This window comes from Phalacrocorax aristotelis, chromosome 6 (assembly GCF_949628215.1).
Source record: "Phalacrocorax aristotelis chromosome 6, bGulAri2.1, whole genome shotgun sequence".
NCBI classification, from domain to species: domain Eukaryota; kingdom Metazoa; phylum Chordata; class Aves; order Suliformes; family Phalacrocoracidae; genus Phalacrocorax; species Phalacrocorax aristotelis.
In genome coordinates this window covers 22,695,885-22,708,286 of record NC_134281.1, presented here as the reverse complement: position 1 = coordinate 22,708,286, position 12,402 = coordinate 22,695,885, and the positions used below count along the sequence as shown (strand labels likewise).

Here is a 12,402-nt window from a genome sequence, read left to right as displayed (position 1 = left end):
TGGCTGGGGAACCTTGGGCTGTTTCTCTTCACTTGCTCTCACTGTGCGACTAGGGGAAAACAGTCTTTCTCATTTCAAGTCACCTACCTGCTGATGCATAGCTCTAATGCACAGCTTTTCCAAAAGTCCATGGCAGGGAGGCTTCATCGGCCAGAATGTGTCAGTGTAATGATACCAGTATGACATAGGTAGGAACCTAGAAGTCTATAGTAAGATGATGATGATGATGATTGTATATTTTTTTAAAAAAAAGATCAATGTATTGTTGAAAACTGGAATTAGAAGCTGACGTGAGACCCTGAGGGATACATTACACTCTTAGAGAAGTCAGTAGTTCGAGATGACAGTGCTGGAAGTTTTCTAGAAAACTGCAATTACTTGTCTGAGGAGAGCTTCTTCAGTGAGACCCCAGCTGTATATACACAGGCGTTTCTGACTGGCTCCTAGCACAAGCGTGCCAAGTAAGGTGAAACCCCAAAATCAGCTTTTGGCATGCTGTAATTTAGGATGGGGTCTCCTCACATCTGACTGCTATCAGTGGGCTTGGGAGCTGATTTTAAAGCACTGTTTCCTTCTTTAATTCTATTTAAACCTAAATATCAAGTCTGCGTGATTGTTTTGGGAGAGGGTTTCCACAGAATCAGAGCTTTGGCTGTTACTATCCTGAGGGAGAACTATAATTATATATTTGTCTCTTGTCACTTGAAGAGGTCTTTGGGTGTGACACTCATTTACTTTAGGATCAATCCAGCCTTTCTGTAGCATGGAGGACAATGGCATGGGTCCTGAGAGTTTTAAGTGTTTTTGAAAGAGAAATCTCATTTAGACACACAGATTTGGTTTCTAAATTATAAAACTGCAACTCTCATATTTAGTCTGAGGAGTTATTACTATTATCATTCAGATAAGGTTCTTTGTTCCTCTTGTAATAGCATTACACCATTTTAATGCTCGTACTACCTAATGCAGAGGTAATGGTTCATTCAGGTTTCTGACTGGCTCCTAGCACAAGCGTGCCAAGTAAGGTGAAACCCCAAAATCAGCTTTTGGCATGCTGTAATTTAGGATGGGGTCTCCTCACATCTGACTGCTATCAGTGGGCTTGGGAGCTGATTTTAAAGCACTGTTTCCTTCTTTAATTCTATTTAAACCTAAATATCAAGTCTGCGTGATTGTTTTGGGAGAGGGTTTCCACAGAATCAGAGCTTTGGCTGTTACTATCCTGAGGGAGAACTATAATTATATACAAAATGCTTCCCTGGTGTGGGTCACAGAAATGCAAAAATATTTAACTCCATTTATTACTTTTTTTACTTCTTAACTCATTCCATCTTCGCCACACAATTCGCTACCAGTTCAATAAGGCTGTAAAGAAGCCTTGCTTTATGCTGAGATGATGGGAAAACGGGAGCAAACACAGTCTCAGAATGCAATTCTGCACTGAACTAATGCATCTTCTGATTCCTTTCCCCATCCAGCTACCACTGCCTGCGACCCGGTGGTGGAAGAGCACTTCCGCCGAAGCCTTGGCAAGAACTACAAGGAGCCTGAGCCAGTGGCAAACTCTGTGTCCATCACGGGATCAGTTGACGACCACTTTGCCAAAGCACTTGGGGATACGTGGCTTCAGATTAAAGCTGCGAAGGACGGCGTTTCTAGCAGTCCCGAGTCTGCTTCACGGCGGGGCCAGTCTTCCCCTTCCTCTCACATGGTCAATCATAATCACTCGCCCTCTGTAGTCTCCTGAGGAGAGGTCCGTTATGTTTGTGAATTTGCATGGTTTGACTGAGTTTTGAACAGTGCTTAAAATAGTGTTGGGGGAGGGAAGATTAGTTTTCAACACGTGTATTTGTGTACTCACTTTTTATTTGTAAAAGGGTGCCCTTAAAGATGATAGCAGGAACTATTTCATAAAGATTCATACGATGTAGCATCCTTTTTTCCTGCCTCAATTACCAAAGAAACCTCTGATGCAAATCTGCTGCCCCTTGAAAAAAAAAATGCACGCTAATCCACAAAAGCCATTACACTTAGTTGGTTGACCCAAATGCTTTTTGCTTTTATTAGCTTCTTGAGACTAGAATTTGTCCGGTTTGCTTACGTTGCTTCCCCCACCCCCGTGAAGTAATTTTGTATGTATATACTTGAAAAGAACTGTCATGTATGATTTGCACTATTGGAGGAAGACTGAGGTTGCATAGCAACTTTCTGGAAGATGCTAATATTCTGAGGGCAAACTGCTGAAAAAAAGGGTTTGAGGATGACATTTCTATCAGTTTGATTTTTCTTAAAGCAAAACAGCTTTGGAAGGGGAAGTCTCATACAGGTTATAGGTCTTTCTCTCTGTAGATTTCAGGTGCTTAGTGCTTGCAACTGGACTGCGTAATTTACAGAACACGGGCATTTTTTCCTAAACACTGCAGTTTGTTAGAATAGAGCTGAGGTCAGAGGGTTCAATAGTGCTTAACGATGCATGTTTTATGAAAAATAGCTGGTATCTATTAATGTATAGACAGTAAGAATCATAATACTTACTAGCTTTTCTTCAGAATTAGTTTATTTTTGTCAGTAACAACCCTAGATATACTTACTGCTGGTACAGTTGTACTCTATGATATTTGTATTTGATATTCACTTTAAGTAGCAGCCAGCAAAAGAGGACAGCCTCAGGACAGGCCTCAAGTTGACACAGTTTAGAGATACACGGTGTGTGGTACAGGATGCTATAGCTTTGCGCATGACCGAGTAATTGTTTCTGTCTGCAGCACTGTCTGCTTAATGGGAATTTGCTTCCTAAAACTAAGTCTGTGTAATCCACCTTTAACGAGCTGCAGAGACTGCTACCGTTCGGTATCTTGGCTGGACAACAGATTGTTACAGTTGATGAAATATCTTTAATTTTTTTAAGCTTATTCATAAGCCTATGCCAAGTTGCAGCATACATTCCTCCATTAGAAAACTTTATACAGGTATTAGTGCATTTATTATCATTTGCTATATTAATAGCTACTAACTAGAAATTAGGCGATAGAGGCAGGCGTAAAACCACAGCTGGGCTAGTACTAAGAGCTTCTCTTCTTGTTAAGTAACTGCTCTCCTCCATACATTCCATCTTCCCAGTACAGTTGCAACTAGGGCTTTGTTTTATACTGGGTTACCTGAAGCGATTGGTTCAGTGTAGGAAGGCAGAACTAGGCAGAAGATGAACTACACGTGATGTATTATGGACTATGTTACAGTATTGGGTCCATTGTGGCTTTTTTATTTTGCTTGTTGTTTTTTTTGTTGTTGTTGTTTGTGTTTTTTTTTAAAAAAAATTAAGCTATTTAATTTGGAAAAGGTGCAGGGTAGAAAGAGATCAGGAGATTGGCTCTTACTCTTGTTGAGAAGGTGGCTGCTCAATATTTCTTAAAAAAAACTTTAAAAAAAAAATCCACCTAAGCCCCCAGTTTTACACATTTCATTACCATCTTACTGGGTAAGTCAATGCTTACTTGCTTTGGCATTCAGTACCCTACTCTCTGTAGGAAGATTGTTAAAAGAACACTTTTTATATAGGTAACTTTAAGACCATCGTTACGCTGTGCGTAAAGAATGTACAGAGAAATTTGTAGGTATTTTTTGAGGAACAATTAATTTGTTAATGATATGTAGCTATTTAATTTTTCCCTTTCCTTTATTGTAATCATTCATTTTTTTTGTTTGGAGAAAAAAGTTGATCTTTTTTTTTGTTGTAGATTTGTCTGTAATACAGTAAAAGTGCAGGAACACAGCTATTCTATGAGAACACTGCATTAGCATTAATAGCCACTAGTTTGTTATTGCTACAGGCTACTGAGCATTGTAACAGTAAAATACTAATACTGTAGATGGACTCTGTGGAAAATGTGACTCCTATATTTCTTTGTAAACACAAATAAGATAATGTTTTTAAAGCTAATATTTTAAACAATAGCCGTTTTACAAGGTTACATTTACTTATCTGAGATAGGTAAATGGATTTGAGGGCAATAAAGATTTAATGTGATTCGTCCAGTAAAGCGTACGTCAGACACAACAATGTCACGAAAGCCAAAGGGTTGGGGGGACGTGAAAGGACACAAAACTGAACTCACCATCACCACATGTGGTGAAGCTTCTTCACAGAGCCAGGTCATCTACAGTTCAGTTTGAAAGATTCTCTGTTTGTAAATCTGTAATATACTATTCTTTTGTGGCCTTGTTTCACCTGTTAAAAAAAAAGGGTTGGCAGGCCTTTTTTTTTTTTTTTTTTTTTGTACTTAAAAGTAGCCTTAAAGAACAATAAAGTGCTCTTAAATTTCAGGTGTGGACATACTCTTCTGTATTGTTGGGTAAGGGCGGAAGGTGGGCTCTACACTGCATCACTGCATGCGCTGGGAGTGGAAATGAACTGCTCTTCATGTCACAGTTTCCTTCTGAGGAAACCCATCGTGGTCAGGACTCTCACCCTGCTGACAGGGCTGGCACGGCAATAGTCTGTTGGGGTTCTTTTCCCTACAACTTCAGGAGTTTGTCAAGAAACAGCCTTTACAACTACAACAAGAACCTCCTGCTGCCTCAGTAGATGGGCAGAAATACCCTGGCTGTAGGAGAACAGCTCTGGCCACCGAGCCAGAGCTGTCCTCCCATGTCTGGCCACCCATGACGTCCCACTGACTGGGCCTGTGGTTGCTTGGTGCTGCTCCCCCTATGGGGCTGGGGTGGCTGTTCCCACTCCTAATGCAGCTCCTGACCGTTTGGGAAAATACCAGCTGTTGGGCTTATTTGAGCTGTACTGCTCATTTATGAAGAGATAAATATCTTCTAGCTTTATTTTGTTGCATCCCTCAACTTCCTCAAGTTTTATCTAGAGAATAGAAGTCAGTCCCCAAAGAAGACGGCTGTATTTCAAATGTAGCCATCCACGCTATTGCATTGTGGGAGAGCAGCATTCCAGTAGAAGGTAATTCCTTTGACACTGGAGACAGATAATCCTTAAAAACAAGTTGTTCTAATTACCTGATTTAGAGAAAGTTTGGTGAACCAGGCAGGGGCCTTCAGAGAAATTCAAATTTAGAGGTGTCTCCAAAATTAAAATAAGAACCCCTAAAGATAGCATGATACACATTACTTACATTCACAGTGCCTGAAGGGGTTGAAACCCAACACAGTCCTGACACACATGTGCATTGTTAAAGAAAGGGCTATTTTGGGGTGTGGGAGTTTCTATGAGAATGCATCAAGAATTATTAGTTTAACACATCTGAAAAACATCCCTTTCTAAATACCCGTGGAAAGAAGCCTAAATACATGCTTTAAGAGCTTTTGGGAGGGAGGCCAACTACAACAAGCCTCACACGCCTCTCAGTCTGCCTTCCAAAGGGAGCCGGTTTCCTCTTAGGCAAATGTCATCCCTACATCAACATTTTTGGGGACTACATGAAACAGGACCAGCAGCATTGCTATTTTTCAGGTCAGTAACTTATAGAGTGGTCTGTTTTCTACAGGGCAAGAGGAAAAAATACAGTAATTTTTTTTACCACGTGATTTTTCTAATTAGCAGCAAGCAGTAGTTTTGTACAAAAGGGCCTAGGAAACCTGGCCTGTGTACACACATTTCATATTAAGGCCTGTACTGTTTGTAGTGGCTTATCTTCTTCTGTGAGGTAAATTAAAGGCACCTTCCAGTTACACCTTTGGAATCTCACCCAGTGCTCACTCACACAATTTTTGCTAATTTTAATTCAAACCAGAATTTTAATTTTAGACCACAGACATGATACCACAAATATACTGGGATTGAGTCTGGATATTCCTGCATAGTTCAGTGAGGGGTGTCTCCTGAGTGCAGTTTCTAAGTATTTCAAGCTGCTTTAGCTGTGAAAATGAACATTCCAAACCCATGCAGAGGCTAGATGGACACTGAGAGTCTGCCACAGCAGTGGTATACCAGGAGTACAGAACTCTGTACTGGTGCTATGTCTGTTTGCTTGCTAAACCTGTACCAACAGCATCATTCAGCCCATCCAGCAGCCTGTGCTTACCCAATGAGGCAGGAGACACAGCACAGCATTTATTTCCTTTAAAACTACAAATGCACAAAGCAGCAAAGGGTGTTTATAGGCGGTACCAAACTCAGCCTTGATCCCACCAGGGCTGTGCTGAATTTGAGCATATTGAAGTCAGATGGCTATAGTGGTTCCTGCCGCTGCTGCAGAGAACTCAGCAGGGAACGACTGCAGCGCCTCATAAAGCCGCTATACTACTACACTGTGTAACTAACTCAACTGTGCAGCTTTAAAACTGGCACATGCACAAAACGTGGAATTGTAACCAGTTCACCATCACAGAGCAGAGCTGTAACTGCACCAGTTCAGAAGCTGCTTCACAAGCAGCAGCTGAACTTTTGCTGCAGCTGGTCTGAATGCTCCAGAGGGGCACAGGGGACTGCTGGGGTGGGAACAAATCCAGCTGTTCCTGGGAGGCCAAATCAATCAACAGAGAAAAGATGTAAAATTTTCAGCCTCGTTCAGAAGCCTTTGTGCAACAGCAGCCTTCAGTGAACTCGCTGCTTCCGCTGTACTGCTTATGTTACAAAAGAGGTGATCTGCAATGGCGGTGTGAATGAAGGCTTCGCCAGTATCCAAACACTGTGCCAGTATGTCATGATGCTTAACGCTGTATCTTGGCAAAACACATCACAAGTATTTTAGATGTTATTTGTGCAAAAGCTCTGCCCACCGGAGTTGGTACATTTCTGCTTGGCTGAGGGGAACATTCACCACTCACTATCTTCAGAGCCTTCCTGAGGACCAGCAAAATAAGAAACCAGCCTGCATCTTCCTGAGGTACAGGAGCTTCCAGTTCATCTGGCACAGATACAGATCCAAGCACAGTGTCTGAAGGGTGTCTCTAGCACTCTTCCCTTAGCCGCCAGTTATTACACAGCTGGATTATGCTGTGTGTTGAAGCACACTTTATTCCTGATGGGCCCCTGACAGAAAATACACCAATTTAATAACTAAATAATTTTTTTAACCTTTAATGGCAATATTCAGCCCCTCTCTACGGAACAGCTCTCTCAAGCACATTTCTTGGGTATAACACAGCCAAGCTAGATAATGTAATTGCTTATTTTTAAACAGCAGTTACATATAGCTCCACAGCAGCTGCCTTGTGCGTCAGACAAAGCTCTCCTAGTTTCCGTTGGTACTCTCCTGGTGCAGTGCACAAGGCAATGTGTCTCCAGAGGTGCATGAGGGAGAGCGCCTCTGAGCACGTGCTCTGTCTCAGGAGTGTGGTCACCTCCTGTGGAAACAAGGTTTTACATGGCTTTTAAACCCAAGAGAGATGCTGGGAGGCTCATGGAGGCAGCACTTCTCACCAAGAGTGACATTTAATACACACGGGTTTTTCTCCATGAGATGGCCACAAGCCTTAACAGACCAGAAGACCTGTGTAGATATTACTTACCTCTGCATGTATGGCAAAACCAGGAATGTAATCCCTTCAGCACACAGCCTTCCCACTGGTGCTCAATCTTTAGTCTTAGAACCTTCTTGATTGTAGCGACGGTCCCAAGTGCATTCAGGCCTAATCCTGCCCAACCGTGGTCCCAGGGAGATGCTGTCACTAACCAGTCATTTCTGTAGAAAAGGTAAGGGACAGTGAGTCATTTCACTCTTGAGCTAAAGCCAGACACTGCCTCTTTCTCCAATTTGCTAATTTCAGACTTTCTTTGAGACATTTAATAGTTTACAGCAAAGTCATGTGTCTTACCAGCACCCTCAGCACAAGCTGAAAGCAAGCTGCAGACCATCCCCTCAGGGGTCCATACTGGGACCAGTACAATTTCATATCTTCATCAGTGACGGACTGTGGGATCAAGTGCCCCCTTGGCAGGTTTGCAGATGACACCAAGCTGAGCGGTGCAGTTGCCACACCAGAAGGATGGGATGTCATCCAAAGAGACCTAGACAAGCTGGAAAGGTGGGCCTCATGAGGCCCAACAAGGCCAAGTGCAAGGTCCTGCACCTGGGTTGGGGCAACCCCTGGTATGAGTACAGGCTGTGGGATGAAGTGATTGAGAGCAGCCCTGCGAGAAGGACTTGGGGTACTGGTGGATGAAAAGCTGGACATGAGCCAACAATTTGCACTTTCAGCCCAGAAGGCCATCCTGGGCTGCATCAAAAGAAGCATGGCCAGCAGCTCAAGGGAGGTGATTCTGCCCATCTACTCCACTCTGGTGAGACCCCCACCTGGAGTACTGCATCCAGCTCTGGAGCCTTCAGCACAGGAAGGACATGGACCTGTTGGAGCAGGTCCAGAGGAGGGCCACAAAAATGACCAGAGGGCTGGAACACCTCTCCTATGAAGAAATGCTGAGAGAATTGGGGTTGTTCTGACTGGAGAAGAGAAGGCTGCGGGGAGACCTCCTTGCGGCCTCTCAATACTTAAAGGGGGACTATAGGAAGGATGCGGGCAACCTCTTTAGAAAGGCCTGTTGTGACAAGACAAGGGGTAATGGTTTTAAAATAAAAAGGAGGGTAGACTTAGACTGGATATAAGGAAAAAGTTTTTTACACTGAGGGGGTGAAACACTGGAACAGGTTGCCCAGAGAAGTGGTAGATGCCATTCAAGGTCAGGCTGGATGGGGCTCTGAGCAACCTGATCTAGTTGAAGATGTCCCTGCTCACTGCAGGGGGGTTGGACTAGATGACCTCTAAAGGTCCCTTCCAACCTAAACCATTCTATGATTCTATGATTCATTCTAAGAAGACTCAGTCCCGTATAGAAGAGCCAGTAAACAGTGGTTAAATTGCATGTCAATAAACTAAGCTTTATTTTTAATTAAAACTCCAAGGACAAATCTGGTCCTGGTACATTTTATCTGATACAAAAATGGTAGGAGAAGCACCTTGCAGCAGCTAGGAATTTTCCACAGAGCTCTGGCACTTTTAGTTCAAAACTACAGTTTGAATTCCCAAGTCTTTGGCATTCTGCAAAACATTCTAATCAGGTGATGTGCTCTGTGTTTGTCCATGTTTACTCTAGGCTAACTCATGAGCTTGGCATCAGGTTTAGTTTTTATTTGCAGAAAAGTTTCAAATTTTCCTGCTTAACTCTGGTTGGCAAATACGAGCATCGCATTTACAGAAAACCACAAATACACAACGGAATGTTCCAGTGAGCAGAGCACAAACTACCATGCTAGGGTGTGAGTAGGACCCCTCTGCAGGCCACTCTGCACGTGCTCCCGGGGCTGAGACAGGGAAACATCACCATCTTGGGCAAAGCAACCTCTTTGCTGACACACAATGTTCCTGAACTTCACTCACAGGATTTTCCCTCTCCTCAGGAACTTCCACGCCAGTAAATACTGACTTAAAAAGACAGCTCCCACTGGACCAGCATGGTATCATTTATGAAAGGAACCAGGTGCGCCACTGAGACTATTGTTATTCATACATGGTTTATGCTTAATGTAGACAACGCTTACCTCAAAGAGAAACAAGAGCAGCAACTCTTCAGGTACACCCCCTTTGAATGAGACCAACATACACACCCTGAACAGAGAGTAGAACCAGTGCCAGAATGCCAGGCTATTCCCAGTACAAGCTCCTCCTACGCTGCTCCTTCCTCTGGTGGACAACGTCATGCTGAAGGCAGCCTCCATCCTCATCTGACAACAGCATCCCTAAGGAACACTAAATAGGAAAAAAAGTCTCATATTTTCCTTTGTGACACAATCAGGAGCCCAATTCATCACACAAAAATGCACTAACTTAGGGTTTTTTATAGCTGCTAATTGCTGTATCACTTAAGCCTTTATATCTGATTGACATACCTCTCTGTTAAGAATGGTCAGCGTGGGATTAGTCATATATGGATATTCAGATTGACATGCATTTATATTTTAATAGTTGGAAAAAACAGATTTTCTTCTTCTATAGGCTACTTTTAAATAATGACAAAGCAGTTACTGACTTCCAGTCAGAACATACTTCATTACATTGACATGAGACTGTTTCAATCTTATTTTCTTGTAGGCTAGCCTACACTGATAGTTACACTGTTTGCTGTTGTGCAGTACATGCAAATTTTCATTTCATTTTGCTAAGCAGCAGCTTTCTTAAATGCCAAGGAGAACATCTGTCTTCTTTCCATCACAAAAACAGACACAAAGGCATTTGTCAGCATGAAGCTGTGTCAGCCACATGTCTGCTGCATTTAATAGTCAAAAAGCTGCTTATCTTAAAACTGTTTACTCAGTTTGGGCAAATACTATGCATGCAGAATATTTCTGATAGCACCCTGCTATTCATGGTGGAATCAATATTACTTTGTTAATCCAGGAAAACACAAAGCTCAGACTCGCCTGCCTCCTGAAATATTAAAATAATGTGGGTCTAGTTGTATGAATGACATGTGGCTTGTGTGTTAAAATATACACAATATACCACCGCAGTTATATTAGTTCTGGTTAGTTAAAATGAAGTACAAAAAATAAAGGATTTTTTTGCTTTCAGAGAAAAAAAACTGCTCCAAGTAGATTTAAAAAAAAGTACTCCACTTAAGACAGAACCTTTGCTTCTCACTGATTCACTGTAGTATTGTAAACAATTTTTTTGGGGGGAGGGGGAAGTGGGGATGAAAATAATGCAAAGAACAAACAATACTTAGAGATTAAAGCAAGGGCCTTTCCTTTTCCTTTCAAATGATAAGTTCTTGAGCTCCTGCTAAAGCTACAGAAAATCTCAGTGACTAGTAACTTCTTCAGACAAAAATGCATGCATTCTAGTAGTACCACAAGCAATACAGCATTGTTACAGGGGTTTACAGCACCAGCAAACTCCTTTTTGCTTACTTTCACTGACATGCCTTTATTTAACTCAATGATAGTTGTATTCTTCAAACATTTTCTCATGGCATTATTAGCTACTGACATTCTGGCTGCTAGAGCTTGTTCTGGTTTATATATCGATATAAACACATCTATTTTAAAAGAAAACCAAAGTGACAGAACTGCAGAAAGTTAAGAAAACTTTAAATTACATCTTACCTCTTGAAACTCCTGGCAAACAAGCAGTGATTGATTATCACCTTGGCTTCCTGTCTTGCAGCTGAGCCTGGAGCCGCCACAGCTCCCACTGCTCGCAGGTAATTCCCTTGGTAGAACCACAGCTGCCCATGAAAAGGCCGCCGCTGAAGAACACACATTTCATAAGTGCATGAGGAAACACTCTGCTCCTGCCTGGGATGCCCGGAGGGTGCCAGCCAGCTTTGCCAGTGATCTCTTTACAGTGCGAACAATCTGGAGTAAGCAGCTTTCAGAAATGGTTACAAAGTAGGACACGATTTAAATAGGCAAGAACAAGACCCCAGGTGAAAACCTCCTGCTGCCAATCTGACTTCCCCTAGCAGTGAAAATGCTGGCAAGAAATTAACTGGAACAGATATCTAACTGAAGATTATGATAGTTTCTGCTCATTATTCAGAGTTGCTAAAAATAAAGACTAATCCTCTGTTGTGAAGGTCTTGTTTATCTTAATGATAACCTTTTGTCACTTGTTTCTAAGTCTCTCCTTCCCAGTGGTTCTCATACCTCCCCTAGGAATCTGAAAATCAAGATTAAAAGAAATAATTTCTTAATGTGCAGGGCCAATTTAGTAAAATAACAACTGAAACCAGTAAACCTATTTCACAGAATCATGGGGGGTTGGAAGGGACCTCTGGAGATCATCTTGTCCAAGCCCACTGCCTGAGCAGGCACACCTAGAGCAAGTGGCAGAGGAACGCATCCAGGGGGGTTTTGAATGTCTCCAGGGAAGGAGACTCCACAACCATTGGCCTTCTTGGCCACAAGGGCACATTGCTGGCTCATGTTCAGCTTGCTGTCCACCAGCACTCCCAAGTCCTTCTCAACAGAGCCGCTTTCCAGTAGTTCAGCCCCAGCCTGTACTAGTGCATGGGGTTGTTCCTCCCCAGGTGCAGGACCTTGCACTTGCTATTGTTGAATTTCATCAGGTTTCCCTCGGCCCAGCTCTCCAGCCTGTCCAGGTCTTGCTGGATGGCAGCACAGCCACTCCTCCCAGCTTGGTATCATCAGCAAACTTCCTGAGGTTACATTCTATCCAATCATCCAGGTCACTGATGAATACGTTGAACAGGACTGGAGCCAGCACAGACCCCTGGGGACCACCACTAGAGACAGGGCTCCATCCAGACTCTGCTCTGTTGATCATGACCCTCTAAGCTCTGTTGTTGAGCCAGTTCTCAATCCACCTCACTGTCCACTCATCCAACCCATGCTTCCATAGCTTGCCTATGAGGAGGCTATGGGAGAGAGTGTCAAATGCCTTACTGAAGTCAAGATAGAAAACATCCACTGCTCTCCCTTC

General features: G+C 42.8%; 1 protein-coding gene and 1 long non-coding RNA gene across 5 annotated transcripts in view; one reads left to right on the top strand and one right to left on the bottom strand.

Moving 5' to 3' along the window:
* The window catches only part of VGLL4 (vestigial like family member 4), a 112,191-nt gene extending 108,886 nt beyond the window's left edge, over positions 1-3,305 (top strand). For all 4 annotated transcript variants that reach the window (XM_075096608.1, XM_075096610.1, XM_075096611.1 and 1 more), the window contains one exon: positions 1,479-3,305. In XM_075096608.1, coding sequence (XP_074952709.1) covers positions 1,479-1,747 — 269 coding nt within the window. In that variant the 3' untranslated portion in view covers positions 1,748-3,305. The remainder of the gene's footprint in view (positions 1-1,478) is intronic.
* Positions 3,306-7,483: 4,178 nt separating this feature from the next.
* Positions 7,484-11,264, bottom strand: LOC142058792 (uncharacterized). The gene is made up of 3 exons (XR_012661110.1): positions 11,064-11,264; positions 9,501-9,708; positions 7,484-7,646 (listed from the first exon to the last, which is right to left on the bottom strand). It is a non-coding gene; the product is annotated as an uncharacterized LOC142058792 (long non-coding RNA).
* Positions 11,265-12,402: the final 1,138 nt, after the last annotated feature.